The sequence below is a fragment of the Gossypium hirsutum genome, chromosome A11 (genome assembly GCF_007990345.1).
Source record: "Gossypium hirsutum isolate 1008001.06 chromosome A11, Gossypium_hirsutum_v2.1, whole genome shotgun sequence".
Classification (NCBI taxonomy): Eukaryota; Viridiplantae; Streptophyta; class Magnoliopsida; order Malvales; family Malvaceae; genus Gossypium; species Gossypium hirsutum.
Window position 1 is genome coordinate 3,373,083 of NC_053434.1, and position 11,542 is coordinate 3,384,624.

The 11,542-nt window shown below is 34.4% G+C and overlaps 1 protein-coding gene across 8 annotated transcripts; it reads right to left on the bottom strand.

The window, feature by feature from the left end:
- Positions 1-432: 432 nt before the first annotated feature.
- LOC107943381 (uncharacterized ATP-dependent helicase YprA) lies at positions 433-10,730 on the bottom strand. Of its 8 annotated transcripts, XM_016877128.2 has the most exons (27): positions 10,509-10,730; positions 9,732-10,436; positions 8,784-8,895; positions 8,584-8,681; positions 7,769-7,927; positions 7,280-7,348; positions 6,922-7,044; positions 6,695-6,844; positions 6,482-6,613; positions 6,288-6,367; positions 6,074-6,168; positions 5,927-5,994; positions 5,653-5,754; positions 5,498-5,556; positions 5,286-5,393; positions 5,107-5,182; positions 4,629-4,765; positions 4,384-4,543; positions 4,115-4,294; positions 3,914-4,030; positions 3,208-3,363; positions 2,654-2,821; positions 2,442-2,551; positions 2,157-2,280; positions 1,566-1,661; positions 1,242-1,304; positions 433-1,165 (listed from the first exon to the last, which is right to left on the bottom strand). In XM_016877128.2, exons 1-27 carry the CDS (start codon positions 10,659-10,661, stop codon positions 1,103-1,105), a joined length of 3,663 nt encoding a protein of 1,220 aa, XP_016732617.1. In that variant the 5' UTR covers positions 10,662-10,730; the 3' UTR covers positions 433-1,102. The 8 variants fall into 8 exon arrangements, 7 of the variants coding, with proteins under 7 accessions (XP_016732617.1, XP_016732619.1, XP_016732618.1 ...); XM_016877130.2 differs by lacking the exon at positions 4,115-4,294; XM_016877129.2 differs by lacking the exon at positions 3,914-4,030.
- Between the last annotated feature and the right edge of the window lie 812 nt (positions 10,731-11,542).

Sequence of the window (11,542 nt, forward strand, 5' to 3'; positions counted from 1 at the left end):
GCTGATCCTGTAAATTTTCTCGCTGGAGTCGTCCAAATTATTGTTTATTAAAAATAAGTTTAATAATAAAATATAAAAACTATTATTTTAATATTGTTTAGAAGCTTTAATAATAATAATAATAATAAACAGAATACAAACTGCCATAGACTTTGCACTGTTTAACTCGAGCCATGGGCAGAAAGAAAGTTCACCAAAACCTGAGGCCAAAATTCGATCCACAAATTTACTTGCGTGACTTCGAAATTATATTGTATAAAGAAAAACTTTGCATTATTCTATTATTTTATATTGGAGCTTTGAAAATAGAGGTGATATTGATAAATTAAAGGGAACTTTGGTTTAAACTTAAACACGGTTGGTTCAGCAAGCAAATCCAAGCATGAATCAGAGCTAGCTCCAGTTTAGTTACACTCCCTGCTAAATCGCCTATGAAACCAACTCAACTGATGGGATAGCAAGGTTGATGGCACCCATTTAAACATGACACTATTTTACGATACTAACACTAAAAAAGAAAAATAACAAAAAATCAAACACGAATAAGATGAACATATCAAACTTCATACAAAAAAATTATTTTAACATGTCAATTTATATAAATTCAACGTTATATGAGAATGACGCAAATACCCGGATTGTCAGATCTACTGCAAGGTCCTAGCTTGAACCCGAAACAAAGTTTCGGCACTCCTTTGAATTATGAAATTTAATTAACCCAAAAAACATGTGTTACTGTAATTAGATGACGTCAGCAAAAAAAATGTCTGGTGTACAAAAGAAAATTAACTGGAAGTCTATGGGATACGTAGGTGAAGGAGATCTAGCCATATCGTTACTCAGACTCGGAGTACGCGTGCTAGATAAAGTATGTGTCCAGCACAGTTATCTTCAAAATTTTTCAAGATTTTCATGTGTTTAGAAGGTAATTGGAAGACCATAACACAGTACCCACATCCATGCGTGTCAAGCATAGGTTTTTACTAAAAGAAAAGCTGGAGCAACATAAATCTAGCAGAGCGTATGAACAAGCAATGCAAGTCAACATGTAAAATCAGCCAATGTTGCTTACTTATAATGTTGAATCTTTTGTTTTCTGTTCTCAACAACTGGGTGTTGAATCGGAGTGCCCTTCAAAATATGTTTTCTCTGCATCCAAAACTCCCTGAACGAACAAGAGTTCAGTAGTCAGTCTTATCTAAAAGCAGCAGGTTTAACTCCATTGGTTTAGAGAGTATAACCTTTATAATTATGATGGCTGCATCCTTGTTTATTAGCTCATTATACTCTTGACAAGCCAGTTTCTGAAATCAACAAGACCTATAAGTTATTAGAGTGTGTGTGTTTGCTATGTTACCAGACTCAAGATGAGTGCCAGATATGGATATGATTAACTTAAGTTTTCCATATATTTGGTAGATTTAACCTCCATACCTATATTAGAATATATGTCAGACACAAGTGCCGGACATAGGTGCTTTAGGAAAAATAAAGAATCAGGATAACATAGGTGGTGAGAACCACGAATAAATAAATAAATAAACTACTTGAGAATTAAGGCAAACCTGAACACAATTTGGGCAACCTGTGTCTGAGGAGCAGTGGCAACATGTGAGAAGTTCCAAAGCAGAATGCAAAAGCTCTGTGAAATATGGTTGGATCTGTTGCATATTTGAATGTTTTTACTTTTCATATTAAAAAATTGACTCAAAATAGAATTTTTCTTGATAATGATTCAACTAACCAAGCATCCATAAACTTGCATAAAAACTGCCAATTCCATGGAAAACATGCAATTGCCTTATTCCACTTATTTACTAATCTATGATGATTAAGTTCAAAATTGCATCAAACAGCAAGGAGCATATATACCATAAGGTGATATTTTATAATGGCTACCAGATCTAAAATCTATTGACAGAAGGTGAAGAGGCCCTTGCTTTACTGTAAGCCACTGTACCTTAGATAAAATTAAAGGATTTATCTTTCGTCACGTTCTAATAACTCAACACTTTAGCAGATTTTGAACAAAATGAAATTATTTCAAATTTCATTTCAAAGTAACACTCACTCACAACCTTCAAAGTCTTCAAGCAAAAATATAGATCCGTAGCTTTCCAGTAGTACTGTCAAGTAAGACTCCAGCATTACATTACCTGTTTCGAGACACCAGTCCCTCCAGGATGCTGATCATACAATAGAATTCTCTCAGGAAAGAAACGGCTATCATAAGGATTTGGACACTCTGGAGCCAAGTCGGATAAATTGCATCTCATATATCTACGACAGGGAATTATTAAAAGAAAAAGTAAAAAAAGATCAAAAAGAGCACCAATGTCTAATGTTCATTGGTAAGAAAGCCTCAAAAAGGTTAAATAGAGCTCAACATTTTTATATGGAAGGCTGAGATATTGAATAGATCTTACATATAAAATACCTACAATGGTACAACATGTAAAACCGCATGACAAGCAGCATGCAGACCTGCACGGAATGAGTACTTCTTCTCTACTATTATTTTTAAGGATTGTGGAACACTAATCCAAACTGCCTGCAAGCATGCGAATTGATATAAATAAGGCATACTAGTTACCAAACGATTATCAAAAATCAAATTGAAATAAAAAATGGTTAATACTGATCCTAAAAGAACCTGTGATTCATATGAATATCTAGGCAGAGAAAGATCAACAGTGTCCAAGACTTGGTTGCTCCCCCTACGTATTCGGCGGAAACCAAACCAAGTCGTTGTTACACTGCAAGGATTTGCTTGAGCTGTTGTTTTTGGGAGTTGATCTTTTGAGACCCGGGCTGGATAGGCCTAAGGAAAACCAAGATGAATGGCAGGTGAAGCTTTTGCATACCAGTTCCAACAAAAGTTATGTTGAGAAGGTGAAAAAGAGGACATCTGATAGCAAAATATATAGTTTCAGTTCATTTCAGTTTTATGTCAGATATGAAACTTATCTTCAATCATTAAAGATTGCCTTTCTTTGCTATTTAGTTTTTAGTGTATTTCAATGTTAGTCAAATCAGGTAATAAAGTTCTCTCGTACACCTAGTCCTACAGCCATTTTTTAAATTTAAAAACTATGAGGCTAGGAAAGGACTAAGGAGGTGCCAATACCAACTTCAAACATCTTATCAAAAACACAAAGTTTAAGGGTAAGCACCTCAACAAATTTGAGAAAAAGAAGTCTGACTTACAATTTTACCACCAACAATATGTATGTCTGTATAATCCCGAGTCTTTGTGTAATAGTCCACCACAGCTTTTTCACAATAAGCAATTTTTCTCGATAAATCCAAATTCTTCACCAGATAGGTCCTCCCTTGGTGCAAGTAAACAGCACCTTCATATACCTGTGTCATAGTAACAATTATAAAAGAAACTCAACAAAAGGAGTGAAGAAAGAACAAATTCACTGTATATATATGTAGAAGTAATTAGGAACAACCAATAAACTATGACGAAAGAGAATACACAAGAGTCTGATGAATAAGACTTTTTTTTATTTTTTAATTAAGTTCTAAAAAAGATAAAAAGCACGCCAGAAGTGATATGGAAAAGGGTAGGAAAATAAATTTTGACAGAGAAATAGAGGAAAACAGAGATTTGAAAAGCAAATCAAAGGACAAGGCCGAAAATAGAGGAACCCTAGGGATAGGAAAGAAATGAGAAATAAGAGGGGCCAACTTCTTTAACAACAATTCTGAATAGCTGCATTCATCATCAACATAAGCTACTGAAGAATCAGAATAAGTTCCGTATGCATAAGCTACTACTTTACCAAGCATTGGATAAATAAAACAAATCTACGAATATTTTCTTTTATATAGTATTTTAAATAAAATCTCTCAATATTTTAGTCCATAAATAAGTGTGAACTTGTCATGCATCAAAAAATTACACCTGAAAGAAAGCCCTGCTTTCCTCAATCTCTTCTAGGGTTTCATTCAATTGTTTATCTATTACTATATATCTCTCTGCCTCTATTGCTCGTATACTGATTGAACGTGAAGGCCTTTTCTGAAAGGAAAGGATGTAAGAAAATATTTAGTCATCAAAAGTAAGAAGTAAACAAGCTATCAAACCTAAATATAAGTGTCTTACCTCATGGCCCATATAACTCCATATTTTAGACAAAGAATCATTTGAAGGATTAGAAGTCAAGTATCCTCTATTTTTAAGAGCAGTTATGGCTTTGCTCAGACCAGAGCCAAAATATTTTTCATCATAAAGCAAACTCAATGGATGTTCAATAGCTGCACAAACCAGATGCTGCTCAAGCACCTGAATGAATAGAGCATCTCAGCATTGATTTGCACATTTGTTGGAACCTCTAACATAAATTGATATCTCAATTGCTGAAAATAAAATACCTGCTGGTTTTGAGCATCAATATGACAACACTCAATTGGACCACAGAATAATTTCTGAGGGAATTTCATAAAATATTGATCAAGAGGCCCCTCAAATGCAACATACACAGCAAGAGACGACCTTTCTCTTCTGCCAGACCTACCAGCCTGTTGCCATAGGCTAAATTCAGAAGAGAAACACCCCCAATTAAAAATTATGAAAATAATACTCGTACAAACCAAATGATGATGAATTTGCACCATACCTTGCAATACTACCAGGAAACCCCAGATGCAGAGTCACATCAATATGTCCAACATCAATTCCCAATTCAAGCGCATTTGTTGCAGCAATACCACAAAGCTTTCCACCAAAAAATTCACTCTCTATCCTCCTCCTATCCTGCTCCATAGTCAATAGATATTAAAATAAAGAGAATCATAGGTCACAGTTTTTAACTCCTGTTTTCCAAAAAATGCAAATTTGCACTAAACAAGATAATTATGAAAACTAGAAAACTATTTCATAATAAATTATTGACTCTCACCGAAATTTAATGAACCAAAAAGAAAAGTCAAGACTTAAGTAGGATAACAATATTAGCCCTAAGACAAGAATCCATGTTGAGAAAATTTTATAGCAAACAAAAACTGAATTCAAAGAAGTAAGGGTGTAACTTAGGCATGCCATCAACATCATTGTCAAAATTTATTGACAATAATTACCACAAATATTAAACTGACCTCAGAAATATAACCAGCACGATAGGCACATATGGAATTGACAAGGTGGGGAGCCACCTCTTCAAGAATTTCACGCCTGGATAGTATATGATATGAATACAGTTATACACCATTTTCTTGCATAGGATAACAGCTTGAAGAACAACTAGTATATGATCAAATCATGAAGTGAGACATACGTATAACATAAAACTAGCTCACAAAGTTTACGGGATTTACAAAAAGCAATACATCGAAGTCCATGCTGAACCATTTCCGCAAAAAGATGTGAAACTTCTGAGATTGGGCTGAGCAAGAAAGTGAAACATCATTATGATATGCAAATGAATAACAACTTACGACCCTTAAACATCATCCTTTTCAAGGAAGAGAGAAGACTATATCATCAAACCTCAAACTCTTATCAGAAGCGTTTCTACCATCTATGCCAAACTCACTTTTATCTAGCTCCTGCAATTTAACAGTATTAGTAGGTATATATCATAACCTACCCAAGCAAAGCGATGGCAAAATAGAAAGGACAACAATATTAGCAAAAAGACCCACGGTTCTCAAAGGTAAAGTAGGATTCCAGAGAACAAAAAACTTTTCTGAAGAAGGACTTCCATCTTTTTCAATCAGCTCCAACGTTGACAAATTTGCAAGTTCCTGAAGCATCAGAAAAAAAAAATTCCAATTCAGTGAATAAATATAAAGGTTGTATATCATGCTGGCCCAACCTAATCAGAAGCACCAAAATACAAAAGAAGAACCATCATAACGGGAACATACAGTAATAGAAATAAAAGCAAATGAAGAGACTAGTCTTTAAGAATCTTACCATACAGTGCTCAATAGGATTTGAAGAAGTTGCCGTACAGAAAACAAAAGACGGATCACTTCCATACGCTACAAGATCGACCTCACCAAGTCAAGGGAAAAAAGAGGATATATATAAATAGGAATCTGTAAATTTCTTTTTTATTACCATGAGAGCAAAGCCTGCGAAGTCTTCTTAGTATAAGGGCAGTATGGCACCCAAATGCCCCCTTATAAGCATGAGCTTCATCAATCACTACAAAACTTTACGACAAGAAGATAGAATTTGGTGATGAAAAAGTAATAAATAGGAACATCACATCTAAACAGGCCACAATTTGACTCAAGATATAGTGTAAAGAATGTTTTCTGATGAATCTCACCTAAGATTTGATAATATTCGACTAAATTGTCTATGTAATGGCAGGATTGCCATGTGTAACATATCGGGATTTGTGATCAACTGCATGCAAAATGGCAAGGACTTTAGATAAAAGACAGCTAAATGACAACTGGGGGCAAGGGATGGAAAAGACTAACTCTACATTTGAGACAGCTGATACTTTAGCTAATATACCAATCTAGCATTTTCTCGAAGCCATGTCCTTTCTTTCTGAGAAGTATCACCATCATATACCCCAATATTTATGCCACAATCAAACCCATTTGTCAAAGTTAACAAAGCTCTTAGTTGATCTTGAGCTAAGGCCTGCATCAGAGAAAACATTGTCAATAGAGATAATGCCCATGGACCGTGTTCATAAAATTGAAAAGCCTTGTAGCAACAAACCTTTGTGGGAAACAAGTAAAGTGCACATGACGAAAAATTATGAGACAATGCCTCCAAAACCGGCAGATTATAACAAACAGATTTTCCACTAGATGTCATTGTTGCTACAACAACATTCTTCCCTGAAAGAGATGCCAATATTGACTCTGCCTGTAAAGGCAGCAAGGGTTCAGACATATGCAAGATCTTACCTTTAATAGGATAGCAGTAGTAGAAACAATCCATACCTGGTGGCTGTAAAGCTTATTGATTCCAATGCTTTTAAGGGCAGATTTTGACTTGTCTGAGAGTTCATTAGGTATCTCCACATAGGAACCTTTCCTAGCACCAATTTTTTCAACATGCACCATCTGCATCAGTCATATATAAAAGACAATTAGAAGAATTCTTCCAAATAAGAGACAATAAAAATGCTAGCATTTTAGGGCGATTTGACACTGAGGCATAAGCATGTACAAGATCCCAAAGCTGTTTTTGAGAAAATAAACCCATTATATTTGCACAGCAGCCTTCCTACCAGCTGCTATGAAATTCAATTGGAGAAATATTTCTTTCCGAGAACCCAAACAGAGTGTAGGAGATAACCTGTCCACCTGATCCAATGCTCTTTCTGAGGTGCTCAACCATTTCTGATGGTAGCAATTGACTTGTATCCTGCTAAATCAAGAGGGTGTTATGATGATACAAGTCCCTTAGACTTCAAAAACAGTTTTAAAATATTAATAACAGAAAGGTCAAAGACAGCCCAAAACTGACCTTCAAATGTTGTTCTAAGCCTATCGTAAAGAATTCATGATCTACAACAAATAATAACTTCAAATGCTTACATAACATATGAGCTAGAGAAACTATGATAGCCAAACAGCATGAATAAAGGTTATTAATATGTAAATTAAGTATTTGACACAATTTAACCCCAATATGGCATGAAAATACTATTTCACTCAGCTCAAGGGTAAATTATCTATATTTTCTTTTTTTTTTTCCTTTTTCACATTTTTTTGTTATGCAAAGATAAAATTTATATCTTGAAAAAGCACCATAACCATGTACTGAGTGTGAACTGGCACATACATGACATCGTCGTTTGACTGAATGAGAATTCGAAGCAGAGGAACTGCTTCTCCTTGCCCGTTTTGCTTCATTTCTTTCCAAAACATAATCACCTTTCTTTACAAATAAAAGCAAATCCTCTAAGGAAAATGATAGCAGATTCTCATAATTCTTTTTAGACTGCACGAAACAAAGATAATTATTCAGTTATTCATAATAGGAAAAAGAAAAAGTGTATTAAATGCCTACAGCTGAAAACATAATGCAGGGGTAGTCAAGAAACTGGAAGTGGTGAATCAATAATATGAAAGTGCTACAAGATTATCCGGAGGAAAGAAATGATACTTTCCCCATTGGATATTGAAAGTAAAAATTGTCCCTTGCTAGTAATGAACCTGAAGCGCATGTTATTTGGTAACAGTGAACTTTTCAATCACAAAATGCTATGGTTGAAAAAGAAAAAAAAAAATCAACGGATACATACATGTAAAATCAACTTGCCTCAAAACAGAAAATCATGTCATTCATATTATCTGTCATTTGAAAGCTACAGAAACAACTGTGAGAATAGATGGATGATGGATCAGACTCATCCTTTAATGTTAGGTGGAGTTACAATAGAAACAAAAGACATTGTGGAAAGGCTTGACAAATTTAATACTTGCCACACAGGAAAGTTAAGGAGAGGGAAAAAAGAGCTCATCAAATCAATTTAATAAACATTACCTCGTAGATTTCAAGCTTCCTAAGAACCACTAGAATATCGACAAAGGAAATATTTATTTATGCTTTGGATAAACAGAAACAAAATCAGGATTGGAAGCAGTTAATACTACCATTAACAACTTGATAGTCTCCCACAAGCTAGTTTTGAATGAACTCTCCCATTTCTTCATTAAGTTAAAAATCTTTGAAAGAGACCTGCATGTTTTACCTGTGAACAAGCAGGTTGAACAGTCCAAGATGTTTTACTAGCTTGGAAGCTTATCTAAAATTAACCAAAAGAAAAGGAAGATGTATTTATGTTCAGTAATACCAGCTCCAAGCTTGCTGGCAAATTTGTCTGCCTCCTTTGTTGAAGAATGGGTGATAACAAGTGCATCGCTAAAATTTTTAGGCTCCATATCATTATTTACAAAATACACCACCTGAGATAGGCACAATGAAATGCTTTACTCCAGCATATGAAAGAAATAGAAGCTCGAAACGTGCACTATTTGACAGATAAAAATCGAAAGTGCTTCAAGAGCATTGTCACGACAAGTTAAGGGATGACAATAGAATTAAAGAAATTCAATATTGTGAAATATGACTACAAATTGTACAGCCACACAAACATCCAAAGAAAGCTAAGTTGAAAAGGAATTGTGACATAAAGCACACAAGAAGAACAAGGATAAAATTTCCGAGACTTAACATTAGATTTCATGAGTACTTGCCCCTGTTTCTTGTTTACTTTTCAAAAAGAACAATGAAGTCAAACATAAAGTTAAACTACACAAATTATGCACGGCATCATCAAAAGCATACTAGGGAAGAATACCTAACAACACAAAAGTGGATCCATATACAAAGACCCCTCAAAGATAATATGCAATAAACAATTTTATCCATGGTTACACAGTTGCATACATGTGAGTATGTATTCTTTAGCTATCCATGCACTACCAGGTTTGGTAGCTAACAGCACAGGTACTTTAGCCAGAGGGAAAATTCCCTCCCAAAATGCAACATGTACAGTTAGATAAAAGTTTCCAATAGTTATACAGTAATTATCATGCACAATTCTTCTACTTCATCTTTTTAAGCCACCCTATCCGCTTAATCCAAATGGAAAAGCATGTGGAAACCAGTACACATGTCTAAAGTTAGCATGAAAGTATCTCAATCTTAAGTCACCAACATGGAACATTGATGGATGGGCTTTGTATCGGCTAGAAACTTGACTAAGAGATGGTCTATATAACCTACGAGAGAAACAAACCTTAGGACAGAGAACAGAAAGATGCTCTATGTCCTCCATACAAATCCCAACTCCAAATTGTTCTAAATGCCCCAGAACTTGCTTCAAACGACTTGTAGTCATTCTCTCTGCTTGCAGCTGAAGAAACGCCCACAAAATGCTTAATAAAGCAAAAGCCTCCACAAGTCCCCTCAACCAAGTAGGACACAAACAAGAAGCATGATCATCACTAGTCCGGAATATGGCCTCACTTAACAGCATACATTTCCCAGAATATGGACTGGACAAACAATTCATGGACTGTAAAACCTCGACAAACTTCTCACAATTCTTCTCCTCAAACAAATCCCTATCTGAAGACCGCAATACATTCCACAATAAATCATAAGGATGCCCCTCATTTCTCTCATCCTTATCAATATTTCCTCCTTGTTTTCTTCTACTCTTAAAGGAATCATCATCATCATCATCATCATCACCATGACCATTACTATTGTTATTATTACCTTCACTGAACTTTCTCGAATTGTCGCGTAAATATGAGAATTCTTGCATCATATGAGAATAAGTAGAATCCGAAAAGCTTGTGGCAGCGCTTGCGTCGTTAGAAAAACTAGGGTTTTCGACTTGAGGCTTGTTTTTCTTAGTAAATGGAATCAAAACAAAAAATTCACCAGACTGAAAGGCGAGGCTACTCACTTTGCATTGCAAGTTCAATTTAGTGCCCTGCAAACAAAAAAAAACGATTGAACTTAATACAGTGAGAATAAGAAATGTTGATTTGTTCGTACTTCATACCTTGAAAAAGAGGTGGAAATTGGGAGACGAAGTGGCGGGAGCAAAAGAAAGTTTCAAGAGATGTTTGAGATCGTTAATTGTTGTTTCTGGAGATACGGTAATGGTGGTGGATTCACCACTCAGTGTTCGGACTTCGATTTCCTTCACCGCCATGGACTTTTACATTAATTTCTACGATGTTTTTTTCAGCACGCTTTCAATTTTATCAATTTGAAACATTTAGATATAAGCCCGGCAGGTACAAAGGGTAGCTTAGGGAATTTGGCGGGGAGTTTTAGTTTCCTTTTTCACAAATATCCCCCGGTTGGGCCCGGTTCGGACTAGGTCTGACTTTAGTCGGTTCCAAAACAACATTTTCTCCTCGGTCTAGATTGAGTTGGGTTAAGAGGTAATGTTTTCTTCAAAGAAAAAGTAAATATAGAGAAAGTTTTTAAAGGGAAAAAAAGGTAATGTTTTCTTCTTCAAATAAATCTTTTTTTTTGGTTAAATAAACTTAAATTATTATTTAATAGTTTGTGTATTATTATTGACAAAAAAAATTAACTATCAGACTAAGAATTAAATATAAATTGAAATCAATTTATTAATAGACAGTAATATGAATATTTCACATTAAATTATAAAACTAATACATATGAGGATTGATAACTTTTTTTTATTTAGAGTTATTTTAGTATAATTTTTATAGTATTTTAGAAAATAATTTTGGTAATTATGTTAGTTTTTATTGTATTTTATAATTTTTGGATTAATTATATTTTATATAGTTTTGATCATTTTTAGAGTTAAATTAAATTTACTTGCTATTTTTCTCTTTGTACTGTGCAATAGAGCAAGATCTTTAATTCAAAAATTCTTACAGTAAATGGTCTGGTCCTTTGTAATTTCTGCATCTAAGCAAGGGAATACATGATTTATGGGAAAAAAAAAAGAAGGAAAATTGTATGAAATTAACTTGGAATTTATTTTATAACTTTTTTCTCTCTAAATTATTATTATTTTAGTCCTTATTAATGGAAATTTATTTTGAATCT